Source organism: Mauremys mutica, chromosome 18 (genome assembly GCF_020497125.1).
Source record: "Mauremys mutica isolate MM-2020 ecotype Southern chromosome 18, ASM2049712v1, whole genome shotgun sequence".
NCBI classification, from domain to species: domain Eukaryota; kingdom Metazoa; phylum Chordata; order Testudines; family Geoemydidae; genus Mauremys; species Mauremys mutica.
Window position 1 is genome coordinate 6960966 of NC_059089.1, and position 14474 is coordinate 6975439.

General features: G+C 45.6%; 1 protein-coding gene across 4 annotated transcripts; it reads right to left on the reverse strand.

Annotated features, from left to right (window-relative positions):
• Positions 1–312: 312 nt before the first annotated feature.
• Positions 313–8050, reverse strand: POLE3 (DNA polymerase epsilon 3, accessory subunit). 4 transcript variants are annotated; one of them, XM_044992525.1, is made up of 5 exons: positions 7918–8050; positions 6964–7045; positions 3782–3867; positions 2517–2635; positions 313–2000 (listed from the first exon to the last, which is right to left on the reverse strand). In XM_044992525.1, the coding sequence occupies exons 2-5, from the start codon at positions 7027–7029 to the stop codon at positions 1840–1842; spliced, it is 432 nt and encodes a 143-aa protein (XP_044848460.1). In that variant the 5' UTR covers positions 7030–7045; positions 7918–8050; the 3' UTR covers positions 313–1839. The 4 variants fall into 4 exon arrangements, with proteins under 4 accessions (XP_044848460.1, XP_044848456.1, XP_044848459.1 ...); XM_044992521.1 differs by having other exon boundaries at positions 7840–7928; XM_044992524.1 differs by lacking the exon at positions 7918–8050 and adding an exon at positions 7652–7761.
• Between the last annotated feature and the right edge of the window lie 6424 nt (positions 8051–14474).

Sequence of the window (14474 nt, forward strand, 5' to 3'; positions counted from 1 at the left end):
CAGAGAGGGGAATTGAACTGGGGTCTCCTACATCCTGCGGGAGTTCCCTGGCTGCAGGTTTTATGGAGTCTTCTTCCTCCTGATTTACTCTTTTTAACACGCCAAGTCCCTTTATGGATCCAAGCCTCCATGACTGGCTCACAGCAGAAGTCTGATGACATGCTCAGTTAAAACCACTCCTCTTATCTACTCCTTTAGCAATTTTATGTGAGGCTGGCACCTGTCTTTGGCTACATGGGCAGTTTATGGTTGTGTAACTGAAAATAGCTTATATTACTACTGTCTGGAGGAAGTAAGCACTGGACCCATTTCCATAGAGAACTTGGCTTTTATTTAAATAAAATATTGTTCCTTCCCAAGAGGAGATGGAGCTCAAGTATGTATTACAAGAGAAAAACAGAGCCGCGAGGATGATCTCCTTGTATAACTGAACACCTTCACAGAGACAGTCACACCTTCCGTTGTTTTCAATGTGTAGTCCTGCAGCAGCGGAATAACAGATCTTTGCTGATTGTCAGATAGTGACTTTCTCCACCTGGGATCTGCATGTAGGAGTTATCACAGCCGTAGCAATGTGAGGGCAGCATAGCTCCTGCAATGTTTGCTGTGTGCGTGTTGCTCCAGCAGAACTGAAAAAAAGTTGTGCTGTTTCATACAAGCACTCACTCATGTTTTAACTGGTAGATCAACAGAGCTAGTGAATTTTTAACAATTTTAAACGTATTTCAAATTTTTCCAACTTTCCTTTGTCAGATTTTAGTTTAGGTCAAAATAGCTGAGTTAAGTTCTTCTTTAAAGACCACACAGAACTAGGTTATTAAAGGATGAGCTCCTCCCAGGAAGTACCTTCTCCACATGTAAAAGGGGAAGGTGTTCAGAGCAAGACCTCAAGTACAGAAAGACCAAAACTACTACAAATAGGAAAAACAATTAGATTGGGATGACGCTTCCTTTAAACTTCCATAGGCCCGATCCACATTACCTTGAGAAATAGTTTGCCAGCAACTCAATCCAAACCTTCCCCCAGCATCACAGTTGGGACACAGTTAAGCTTTCCTAGTAGTTACTTTTCTTTCAGGTATTTTTATAAAAACCCTGCCAGGCTCTCAGTATTTTTTAAACACAAAAATAAGCACTTATGGTATTAAGTTATGTTACAGAAGCACAGTACAGTCCTTTGAATTTGACTGATCCTGAGCAGAAGAGTGAGTCCTGTGGAGAGCTGATCCTTGTACAGTAGTATTGCCTACTGGGACTGTCAGTCACTTTGGAAAGAGAAGGCACGATCAGAATGAAAGGATCCAGCTAAGACAACCTCAATCCCCACCTTATACAAAACCCTCATGTGCGCAGCATTCTAAACCATTATGGCACCTCTCTAACATATTACATGGAACCTAATGCAACAGGCCTAGGGCCTATTAAATTCAAACTCAGACCTAGTTAGCAAAAACAAACTTATTCAACACTTTTCTGTAGATTCTCCTGCACAGCTTTCTCTGTTGGAATCTCTGAAATTCCATTTTGCATCACAGAGCAAATCCAGTATTAAAGACCAGTCATGTATATCAATCAATGGCTCTTCAGAATCTGGAGAGTGTGTGCCCGATGCCCATGCAATGGGCAGACGTGGCCTTTCCACTACAGAAGCTGTGTCAGTCTCATCAGGGTGCCCATCTACATCTGAGAATTAAAGCCAGGAGCGATGGGCCCCAGAGGAACAACATGAAGCTTTGCTGGAAACTGGAAAACAAGAGGACACAAGAAGGTTGATTTACAGTATTTATATCCCTAGGAAGAGAGCCCAGGCCCATGTGCGTGTCTGTCTCTCCAGGAACATCAGTTATCCACCTCTTCATCATCATTTTGTTCCTCCTCCTCCATCCGTTCATCATCATCATCATTCTCCTCCTCCCTGCTCTTGTCTTGTTCTTCAGAGTCTGCCTTCTTGTCTTTGTCTTTCCTTGCTTCTTTCTTGCCTTTTTGCTCACGCCTGTAAACTAACAGAACAAGAGAACTACAATTGGATACACGTGTGTCATTGTAGGGACAAGCTAGAGTGTCTCCCATTCCTGTGACCCAGGCTCTCCCCTTGCTCTCCAGGCTTACAACAAATAGAGCACTGACCCTCTTGAGAGCAGGTACCCAACCTGTTATTTGAGTTGTGGTGAGAGACCCCACAGGAAGTTATGTTAAGTGCTGTTCAGCAGAAAGATGGCGAGAAGGATACAGGAGCTCATGTGCATTACGCAGAACATAAGACTTCCTCTACACAGAAGTGATGGGGGAGATGGATTAGATGAGTCACCTTTGTGAAATTACATCATATCAGTTCTATTAAACTACATGTTCATATGTCCCCATAAAAATTGCAATGTCTGGCTTTAAAAATAAATAAATAAATAAATACATAAATGATAATTAAGGGAACATAAGAGTTGGATGTCCGAACTTCTGGGTAAATAGGACTCAACGTCATTAGGATCAATTTAATGTACAGTTAGACAACATGTTACCTTCCAATGATTCCTTTAAAGGGGCTATGAATCTCTGGAACTCCATTTCCTCCATGGCTGAGAGGACATCTCCAGCATTCAGTGTTTTCCTCTTCCCTTTCACTGCAAAGTTATTTGCACTAAAGAGAGGGAGAAGAATTAATATCAAAGAGCAAACCATCCCCAACTACTGGCTGATTAAAGGGACAACACAATCACAGTCCTCAGAAATGTTTAATCACTATTATAAGCAATACCTAGGATGACTGACCAAGAATCTAACTATGAAAGAAGAAAACAAAAAAATCACCTTTGTTTACATTGTGCATTTATGTGTATATAGTCAGTTGCATTGTTTCCCTGTATAGTCAGGGAGTTTTCCATTTATGTGGGTTTTTCACACATGTAACAGGAGAGAAAATACATATTTAAATCTGGTTCTAAAACTATTAAAAGTGGCAGGGTGATTCAAGGACACAGTAACAAATATGTAGTTACTACAAGTGTAGTTGAATTCATTTTTTTAAAAGTTGACTAGTATTCAATTTGATGATATCCCTTTTATTATTACATTTTAAAGATGTTTGAATTTCAACTGCTATAGATTTAAACAGAGAATTTAGGTGCAGGAGGAAGCTAAACCCTTTAAACCTGAATGAGTAATTTAACATACACGATGAAACATGCCTAGTTAGTACCTACACTGCTTAGGTTAACACTCAGAAGGGAAGTCGTAAGGCTATAATGGGTTCACATACCCCAAGAACAAGGAGCCCTTATGTAAATTAATGTTTGCTATAAAAAGGCTCTATAATTTTATGATCAGTGTTTTCTGAAAAATGATAAAGTGTAGTGATAAAGGTAAATCAAATGTGACGGTTCAGGGCACAAGGTGATCACTGAAGGCGACGGGAAGTAATCCACCACCACCTCTGTAGGCTCCCAGGACGTATATACTGGGCAAGTAACTGAGGGCATTATGAAGCAGCAAATGCTTTGCTTCTGTGTCAGTGGCCAGTATTTGCCCTGTTGATTTATCACTAGCCCCTCTCTGAAAGTTAGCATGGCAGCATGCTAATTAAGAAACTAATTATGAACATAAGACTATATTACACAAAGGTCACATTACAAACTAAAACCAGATGAAACTTTATAATGCCTCATGTACATGAATGATAAACATGCCTTTCATTACAGCTACTGCAAAAATTCTCTCCAAGAGAGCCAACAAAAAGGCTAGCTACAGATCAGATGGTCCATTGGATCAGGTCACCAGTGATGCTTACCATGATGTTGCATACAACACAAACACACTTGCAGCTCGAGATATTGCACTCCGAGCTTCTTTGGAAATGTTTACTCCATCAGGAAGCTGGGAAAAAAGAAATGTCATTTTATCAGATGAAATTCAAGCCATGTGGATCTGGAGGCTATCAAGTCCTGTCTGAAAGGACTGAAAGTCACCAGTTCAGTCAAGCCATTCAGAGTGTTTGCAGACAACAATAAATGTGAGAAAATGAATTTTCTATAGTATTTTAATGAATCCTAATGTGTGCCCCAGTTTCCCTCTGCACTTTGCCTAGTAGAGGGAAAAGTATTAAGTCTGGGGCAGTGCAGAAGATCAGATGTAGGGGGTCACCTTCTTGTTTGGGCTACAGTGAATAGGGTCACAAGGAATTGTCTGAACCCTGCTGAAGGTGACTCTGTATCAATGCAGAATCCCAAAGAGACAATGGGAAAGCCCCAATGACCACAACAATGACACCTAGGAAACAGCAACAAAGAGAAAGGGGTTTCCCCTGGACCTCTCAGCAGGGAAGCTGAGCAGAGACCCCAGCTATAGAACAAAGGACTGACACATGACCAGCAGAGGATAAGGGTGGACTTCTGGTTCTGGAAGAGGCTGGCTGCTCTCTCCCGGATCTCACTAAAGAGTCAGAGGGAGACAGGGACTGAAATGGAGTTCACTACACCTTGGCTAGTGAATTGCTCTGGTTTGACCAGAACGGACTATGCTTTAACCTTTTACTCTGTTTTGAAAATGCTGCCTAGGTGTTAATGCAAATACTGGAGAGGTGCATTAGTTCCTGAAGAGTGTACAAGTCTCTAACCAGGAGTCTACGTCAGCTGGACTTGCTGGGCAGAGCTCACAGTGTGAAGCAGGGGTGCTGGAGCAGACACAGTCTAGGACAGGGGTTCTCAAACTGGGGGTCACGAGGTTATTACATGGGGGGGTCGCGAGATATCAGCCTCCACCCCATACCCCGCTTTGCCTCCAGCATTTATAATGGTGTTATATATATAAACAAGTGTTTTTAATTTATAAGGGGGGTTGCACTCAGAGGCTTGCTATGTGAAAGGGGTCACCAGTACAAAAGTTTGAGAACCATTGATCTAGGAGGTGGCGAGGCTGCATGGCTTACCCTGAAGGACGAGCGAGACCCCTTGGAGTCTGACACATTAAAGGGGTTCCTTCAAGAACCTGTTTAAAAGCTGGAGCAAAGCATAGATCCATGACATAAGGCTAGAAGAATGCTACTGCATAGATAATTGTCCTAACCCATTGCTCTGACTATGTCACCCATCTCTTTGTACCCCTCCATTGGCTCCCCCTTCTCTAGTGTTTCAATCATAAGATACTTATCTTCACTTTCAAGGCCCTTAACAATCCCGACCCTACCTATCATTTCTTATTCGTTACTGAGATGTTGACTCTCATCTCTGATCGGCCCACGATACCAGCCTCCATCATGCACTTGTTAAATGTTCAAATGAGCCCCTCTGGTGCTTTCTCCCTGCTGCCCCTCATGCCTGGGAGGAGCTCCCCACTAAATATCTGCAAAGCCACCTCATTATCCTCCTTTAAACCCCTCCTCAAAACTCTCCTTTGCCAGGATGCCTACAAGAACCCTAACAATGAGTGAACCTGTCACGATGCCCAATATTATCCTATTGTTTCCTTGTGCTCCTCCATCTGCCTATATCCACCTCTTGTCTTAGGCTGTGAGTGCTTTGGGACAAGACCTTCTTTTGTTCTGTGTTTGTACAGCAACTAGCACAATGGGATCCTTGCCCATGACTTGGGCTCCTAGGCACCACAATAATACAAATAATAATAATATTCCAGATACATCTAACATCTAAGTACAACAAGAAGCTGGTTAACTGAACGGGCTTAGCCAGGTCAAGAACATAGCCAGAAGACAGAGGGAAAGTAACTTTTGCAGTAGCAGTGGACTTGGCCTCTGCCTCAATCTTAGTCCATTTAATTGTTTCCAAATCCCTAACATAGAAGGATATTCTCATAACGTGCAGCATCCATCTATTGATCCTTCTTAGTCTTTTGGCTAAGATCATGCGTAGCATCAATTTAATGACTGAGACATATTGTATCTCATTTGCTGGCAAGGAACTGGACTTATCTAGTAGCTATTTTCCTTCTTTACTCTGCTCTTATTTGGGAGCTGATTGAAGTATATACAGTATTGTCAGTGCTCTGTAAATTATAAGAAATTTACAACTGTGTATCTTAGGGTTTTCTATGATTTCCCATTACCATAGTGTGTGGCTGTCCAGAATCCAAATGTTTTCCAGCACTCTGAATTATTTCAGGTTCATGGTAAATGTGGCAATGGATGAAATATTAGATACTGGGGAAAGGGAGAAAAAAGAAAGGGGGGAGGAAAGCAGCATGGGCGATAAGTAGGAAAAAATCCTTTTATCCAGTACAGTTTCTGTCAGAAAAGAGAGTCTCTCTTCCATCTCAATAGGCAGTCAACTTGTTCTTTTGCCAGCTCAGATAAAGTTTGCTTGGCATTAAATAGAACACACATCTTTAATTTAAATACAAAAATATTTGATGGCAGATTATTTAAAGTAGAACCACTGCATCCAGCAAATGACATCTCTCTCACACCAGCTAAAGCTGAAAACAAAATGCAAGATTTTGCACTTGGGATAGTTGGAAACAACCCAGAATTTGCTACTTTGAGCCCCTTATAAAACTACAACTTAAAAAACAAAACATTTCCACCTGAAAATGCTTTACCTACTACTCTAAAAAATAATATATACAAGAAAGATTATAGAAAAGTATTTCTCTATTTTTCCCTATCTACCTTGAGCATTTGACAGCACTGGGCATAAAGAATTTCATTTTACCATGAATAGTCAGATTTCCCTGTTTGAGTAGGTCTCTCTCAAACCAACAAGGGGCAGAAAAAACATTAAAAAAAAAAAGGTGACCATAAACCCACAAGAATTGTCAGGGCTTTTTTTAGTAAATGATTAGATTTCAAGTTGACAACTTTCCTGTTAAACTGTTCTATCATCTGCAACACAAAAGGAGATTTAAAAATTACATAGCATAGGGCCCAGTTTCTGTAGAACAGGCACATTTTACTCCTTTAAGGTTTTCAGTCTTCACATCAATCTTCTTGCATACTTCTATATCTCTGATAATACTCACTGCTTCTTTAATTATCCGAGTGATGACAGCATTGGGCAAGTTCAAGTCCTCTGGTCTTTCCGCCATCTTTGAACACCTAGAACTGAAATGAGAACTAGTCATCAGATATTTTTTCTGCTTAGCAGCTCTGCTTATAAAACACTTGTCTTACTATTACAATAGTTATAAGTAGTTCTGCTATGTAAAGTGTACTCAACAGCTCTGCCCCTGTGTTTAGTCTGGCATCTGCCTATCCATGAGATAATGTCTGTACCACTCTTTATGCCTGTTATCTCTGCAGAACCAAGAGAACGCTGACTCCCTGGATTTCTTTTTCTGAACTTCCTGTGCATTGTCAACAGAGATATTAAATCTATTTCAATCACTTACACCCGAGTAAAACCCGCCACAACAGAGGGGCTACTCAGCTGTCAGCAAGCGCAGGAGCGGCGGGATCTGTATGGCTGGGGAAGAGGAAAAGGCAGGAGAGAGCCCGGCTTGGTTCTCAGGCCCGAGGGAGTCTGCAGGGCTGGCAGTTAGCCAAGCCGCCTGCTGACTGGTCAGCTGAGCGGATCGGGAGCCGCAGCGCGCCAGTAACAGCCCGTCTCCCGGCAGAGCTGCGCTTTGGGGCGGGCGTTACAGGGAAATATGTTGCCAGTTTCCACCCAGCCCAGCCGCCGCCGGGCACTGGGGGCAGCGCGAGCCGTACCCGCCACCAGCCTGTTAACGGACACCCGGGGGCGGCGGGGGGTCAGGGGGAGCCACAGCCCCGCCCCGCCCGCGGGGCCGCATCTACGCGGCGGGGGCGGGCAGGGGAGGCCGCACGGCGGGGGCTCGCGCTGGGAGCGGCCCGGGGGGGGGTCAGACGGTGCCCGCTCCCTCGCGCCCCGCACTCACGGGGCAGGGCGGCCGCCGGCCGCGCGCAGACAAAAGGCCTCGCGAACTGAACCGCGCGCCCAGCCCTTGACCTCTCACCTCTGACCCCTCCCAGCGTGCAGTGCGCGGGAGACAAACTTCCCCCTTCCCGAGATGCGCCGCGGCAGCTTCCGTCTTCGCCCCTTCGCCGAGCGTCTGCTGTTGCCTGGTAACGTGCCCCGGCGGGCGAGAGAGGCTGCGGCCGCCGGCAGGTGAGGGGCGGCCCCGGCCGGGGCGCAGCGCAGCGCGGGACGCTGCACGGGCGGGGAGGTGAGGCAGGGGCGGGGGTCGGGTCTGGGGGCGGGGAGGCGAGGCCGGGGCGGGAGCAGGGGCAGAGTGGCTGCGCGGCTGCTGCTGCTGCTTTGGGTTTCCTCCGTGCCGCCCTGTTTTGCGGTTCCGCAGTTTCCCAGCTGTGCGTCCGGGGTGCTGCCCCTCCCCTCTACGTGCCCAGGGCTGGAGGCTGGCGGAGAATATGGTTCTAATGCCTGAGCTCCGCCCCAGCTGTGTTTATTCAGCGAGCTGATCCAGTGCCCTCACACCCCTCCCCTCCCCTCCCCATGTGCTTCTTTGCACCTCAGGAAGCCCCCGTCGCATGGCAGTGTAAGAGCTGGGGGATGTGATGCTGCTGCTGCGCTGGAAGCTTTTTATTCCTGAACAGAACTGAGGACCCTCCCATTATCCTGCCTATTGCAAAAATACACATGCTGGAGACGTGCTAGTCACAGAGTGCTCACACAAACACATCCCAATATCAAGTGGTACCCACAAAAAAAACAGGAGTACTTGTGGCACCTTAAAGACTAACAAATTTATTGTAGCATGAGCTTTCGTGAGCTAAAGCTCACTTCTTCGGATGCATCCGAAGAAGTGAGCTTTAGCTCACGAAAGCTCATGCTACAATAAATTTGTTAGTCTTTAAGGTGCCACAAGTACTCCTGTTTTTTTTGCGGATACAGACTAACACGGCTGCTACTCTGAAGTGGTACCCAGACATCCCAGTTTCAAGGATGGTACAAAAACATTACCCAAGGATAACAGGAGGGAGGGATGGCTCAGTGGTTTGAGCATTGGCCTGCTAAACCCAGCGTTGTGAGTTCAATCCTTGAGGGGGCCATTTGGGGATTGGTCCTGCTTTGAGCAGGGGGTTGGACTAGATGATCTATTGAGGTCCCTTCCAACCCTAATAATCTATGATTCTATGAACACACTGATTCTCCTAAAAATGAGATCAGAATAACAGTACGTAATATAGATGTACTAGATGATGGGTAAAAATTAGCTGTGCCGGGGACAGTACTAACTTGTTTGTATCAGGGTATAAAAATGTGTTTCAGAGGGAGTATCTTTGCCTAGTCTTAGAGAGGAACGGAAAGTCCCGCTGTTCAGTGAGCTGGTCCATTGCTACAGGCATACGTGTATTAGTTGTCTGGTAGAGTCCCCAGGATACTAGTACCATGCTTTGTTGACAATAAACCTACCTGGATGCCTTTGTCCCTTAACAGATCTTGTGGTCATTGGGTGGTTCGCTCAAAGTCTGCAGTGCCAGCTATCTGCGCAGGGCTGGAGCAGCACACATAGGGAACACATACACACAGCCAAACATCTATCAACATCTCTAACCACACCCTTATAATTCCCAAAGTCTATTGTCTCTATCTCAAGAGCAGCTTCCTGGGGTGCTGATTCTTTCCCCTGGTGTGATCACTAAACTGCCTCCTCCTCCATTTGTCAGCTTGATGGCTTTGTTTACTGTATATATAAATAGACTTTCATTGTCCTCTGCCTGTAATCAAGCTGCTCATACAGGTAAATGCATGTTCCTTTGTCTAGGGCAGGCTAAGTTTATGCACTGCCTCCCAAGCACATTTTAATTACATATTTCTAGCACACACATATAACTGTTTGTACACAAGCCGTTCATACATCATGCAATGATGTTCAGGACCAGCATGTTACCAGTGTACATGTGATACCTTATACAATATCTTTTAGATACATATTATGACAACAGTATGTTGGGAATTGTGATGGGTTCGGTCACAGAGACCCCTTGGGACTGTCACCTGATATGCTGAATTTACCTCTGAGCCCGTTTTCTCTCCCAGCTTGGGACGCCAAAACCCTGTCTTATTGAGCCAGACACACTAGCCTCCTGCAACACAGACCCAGGTCTGGTCCACACCCCCAAAGCTGCAGACTTTAACCAAAAACTGCTCAGCAGGTCACCTATTTCCAGCACCCAGACACCCAGTTCCCAATGGGATCGAAACCCCAAATAAATCTGTTTTACTCTGTATAAAGCTTATACAGGGTAAACTCATAAACTGTCCACCCTCTATAGCACAGATAGAGAGATGTACAGCTATTTGCTCCCCCAGATATTAATCATTTACTCTGGGTTTATCAATAAACAAAAAAGATTTTATTAAGTACAAAAAGTAGGATTTACGTGGTTCCAAGTAATAACAGACAGAACAAAGTATGTTTCCAAGCAGAATAAAACAAAACATACAAGTCTAAGCCTAATACATTAAGAAACCGATTACAGGTAAATCTCACCCTCAGATATGTTCCAGTAAGCTTGTTTTACAGACTAGACTCCTTCCTAGTCTGGGTCCTCTCCTTTCCCCATTACAGTCCTTGTTAGTTCCAGCAGGCATCTTAGATGAAAAGCAGGGACTTTCTCATGACTGAGACCCTCCTTGTCCTGCTCCACCCCCCCTTATAGCTTTGGCACAAGGCGGGAATCCTTTGTCTCTCTAGGTCTCCACCCCTCCTTCTCAATGGAAAAGCACCAGGTTTAAGATGGATTCCAGTATCAGGTGACATGGTCACATATCACTGTCAGACCTCATTTTTCATTACCCACGGGCTGGCCTACGCATACACAGGCAGGCTTGCAGGTAAACAGAGCCATTGTCCTAGTCATTGGGAGCCATCAAGATTCTAAACCACCATTAATGGCCCTCACTTTGCATAATTACAATAGGACCTCAGAGTTATACTTCATATTTCTAGTTTCAGATACAAGAATGATACATTCATACAAATAGGATGAATATATTCAGTAGGTTATAACCTTTGTAATGATACCTTACAAGACAACTTTTGCATAATGCATATTCCAGTTACATCATATTCACATTCAGTGCAACGTCACAGGGGTAATGAGTGTGTCAGACCTGATGTGAGTTACAGTATGGTGAGCCCTCTGCCAGTTGGCATTGGGGGGGTCCCAGGGTCACAGTCACCAAACTGTCCCAATCAGTCCCTACAGTGGGTGCATATGAAGACAACCCAGGATGTAAGTGGGAAATTATGACCATTTCTTGTGCCGTTATTTTATGGCAATCTAGATTATTCTTGTTCTTGTTAACATTTCTCACTGTGCTCAATTCTTCTGTTTTTGCAGAGTATTCAGACATACAGTAGTGCCATTTTACTGCTATTCATTAATGTCTGGGTGGTTGCAAAGATGGTGACTGCAGATGACAGCCAGTGGGATGAAACCATCTGTGACATGGCTGTGTGCCAACACCCACAGTGCTGGGACACTATAAGGAGGATTGAACAGGGACATCCTCGGATCCGTTTAAGAAACTTTGACTCACTCTGCAGGGCTTCTTCTTTGGAAAGCAAAGGTAAAACCAGTGACCAAGGCCCTGTCTTTTCTAGGAGGAAAAAGATTTATTCTGAACTTGAGTTAGCCAACTTCAGGGACAATCCTAGTGCAGTCAAGGCAGTTTGTAGTTTTCACACAAGTTAGGTCAAGTTAAAGACTATTCATCGTTTTTTTAAGCTAGAAAGGATCATCTACTGTGTCCTCCTGCATAACACTTGCCATAAAATTTCACCGTCACCCTTATGTTGAACCCAATAACTTGTGTTTGACTAAAGCATATTTTTGAGAAAGGCATTTAAGTCTTGATTTGAAGACATCAAGATACAGAGATAGAGAATCCACGACTTCTCTTGGTAGTTTGTTCCAGTCACCCTCAATGTTAAAGGTATGTGCCTAATTTCTAATGTGAATTTATCTGATTTAAATTTACAGCCATTGGTTCTTGTTATGCCCTTCTCTGCTAGATTAAATAATCCTTTAGTACAGAGGTCCCCAAACTGTGAGACATGCCCCCTTGTGGTGAGGTCGGTCGGGGGCGCCAAGACAAAAATGAGAATAACTCCGGGTCATTTTCTTCTTTAAGTTTCATCTAATAGAGATTCAGTCCTGCCTGGAATATCATGCCAGCTGGAGGCCTCTGCCTCAGGCTGCTCTCCCAGCCGGCAGCACCGCGCGGTCGCACCTACCCCAGCCCACCCCTTGCTCCCATGGCTCATGAAGCCTGGACAGTAGTAAGGAGCAGTTCAACTCTAGACTGAGCAAGTGCAGAATGGTGGTAGAATGGGCCTTTGGACGTTTAAAAGCTCGCTGGCGCTGTTTGCTGACTAGGCTGTTTGCGATTACATTAGAAGAGCACAGCAAGGTGCGCTGCGCATCACAGAGGCTTTGCAGGCTTCGGTGTGACAGTTGTGTGTGTTTCTCCTTGATGCAAACTCGCCCCCTTTGTTGATTTTAATTCCCTGTAAGCCATGTCGTGAGTCGCCCGTCCCTCCGTGAGAGCAACGGCAGACAATCGTTTCACGCCTTTTTTCCTCAGACAACATACCATGGAGCCCACTCAGATTACGGCGGCATATATGAGCACTGTAAACACCACGCGCATTATCCTGCAATATATGCAGCACCCGAAACGTCAAAAGCAGGTGAGGAGGCGACGGCAGCGTGGTGACGAGAGTGATGAGGACATGGACACAGAGTTCTCTCAAAGCATGGGCCCTGGCAATTTGGACATCATGGTGTTAATGGGGCAGGTTCATGCCGTGGAACGCCGATTCTGGGCTCGGGAAACAAGCACAGACTGGTGGGACTGCATAGCGTTGCAGGTCTGGGATGATTCCCAGTGGCTGCAAAACTTTTGCTTGCGTAAGGGCACTTTAATGGAACTTTGTGACTTGCTTTCCCCCGTCCTGAAGCGCAAGAATACCAAGATGAGAGCAGCCCACAGAGTTCACAAGCAAGTGGCGATAGCCCTCTGGAAGCTTGCAACGCCAGACAGCTACTGGTCAGTCAGGAATCAATTTGGAGTGGGCAGATCAACTGTGAGGGCTGCTGTGATCCAAGTAGCCAACGCGATCACTGAGCTGCTGCTATCAAGCGTAGTGACTCTGGAAATGTGCAGGTCATAGTGGATGACTTTGTTGCAATGGGATTCCCTAACTGTGGTGGGGCGATAGACGGACCGCATATCCCTATCTTGGGACCAGACCACCAAGGTAGCCAGTACATAAACCGAAAGGGGTACTTTTCAATGGTGCTGTAAGCACTGGTGCATCACAAGGGACGTTTCACCAATATCAACGTGGGATGGCCGGGAAAGGTACATGATGCTCGCATCTTTAGGAACTCTGGTCTGTGTGAACTGCTATAGCAAGGGACTTCTTTTCCAGACCAGAAAATAACCGGTGGGGATGTTGAAATGCCTATAGTTATCCTTGTGGACCCAGCCTACCTCTTAATGCCATGGCTCATGAAGCCGTACACAGGCACCCTGGACAGTAGACAGGAGCAGTTCAACTATAGGCTGAGCAAGTGCAGAATGGTAGAATGTGCATTTGGAGGTTTAAAAGCTCGCTGGCACAGTTTACTGACTTGGTTAGACCTCAGTGAAACCAATATTCCCATCGTTATTACTGCTTGCTGTGTATGCCACAATATCTGTGAGAGAGGGCAGACGTTTATGGCGGGGTAGGAGGTTGAGGCAAATCACCTGGCCGCTGATTACGTGCAGCCAGACACCAGGGCAGTTATAAGAGCACAGCAGGGAGCGCTGCGCATCAGAGAAGCTCTGAAAACCAGTTTCATGACTGGCCAGGCTACGGTGTGAAAGTTCTGTTTCTTTCTTCTTGATGAAAACCCTCCCCGTTGATTCACTCTACTTCCCTCCCCTCTCCTCTTTGATCTCTGCTTGCAAAGGCAATAAAGTCATTGTTGTTTCAAATTCATGGATTCTTTATTAATTTGTCACACAAATGGGGGGATAACTGCCAAGGTAGCCTGGGAGGGGTGGGGGAGGAGGGCAGCACCGGTTGGGGTGGCGGAGGAGGGAAGGACAAGGCCACACTACACTTCAAAACGTATTGAATGCCAGCCTTCTGTTGCTTGCGCAGTCCTCTGGGGTGGAGTGGTTGTGTGGTTGGAGGCCCCCCCGCCACTGTGTTCTTGGGCATCTGGGTGAGGAGGCTTCACTGAGATGTCCCTGGAGGATTTCCGCTCCATCCCCATACCCGTTAACAGACTTTTCCAGTAGCTGTACTGGCCGCCAATGCACCCCAAGTCTTCAGGGCAAATTAATCATTAAACATGCTTGCTTTTAAACCGTGTATTATATTTACAAAGGTACACTCACCAGAGGTTCCTTCTCCGCCTTCAAGGTCCGGGAGCCCGCATTGGGTGGGTTGGGAGGGTACTAGATCCAGGGTGAAAAACAGTTCCAGGCTGTCGGGGAAAATGGTTTCTCCGCTTGCTTGCTGTGCGCTATCTTCAACCTCCTCCTCCT

Bases quoted from the DNA above. Each gene is read 5' to 3' on its own strand.
- POLE3 (XM_044992525.1), bottom strand. From the start codon at position 7,029: ATGGCGGAAAGACCAGAGGACTTGAACTTGCCCAATGCTGTCATCACT. The intron at 3,868-6,963 runs GTGAGTATTATC...CTTTTTTCCCAG, and splicing joins CTCGGATAATTAAAGAAGCA to CTTCCTGATGGAGTAAACAT. The intron at 2,001-2,516 runs GTAACATGTTGT...TTGTTCTGTTAG, and splicing joins TTTAAAGGAATCATTGGAAG to TTTACAGGCGTGAGCAAAAA.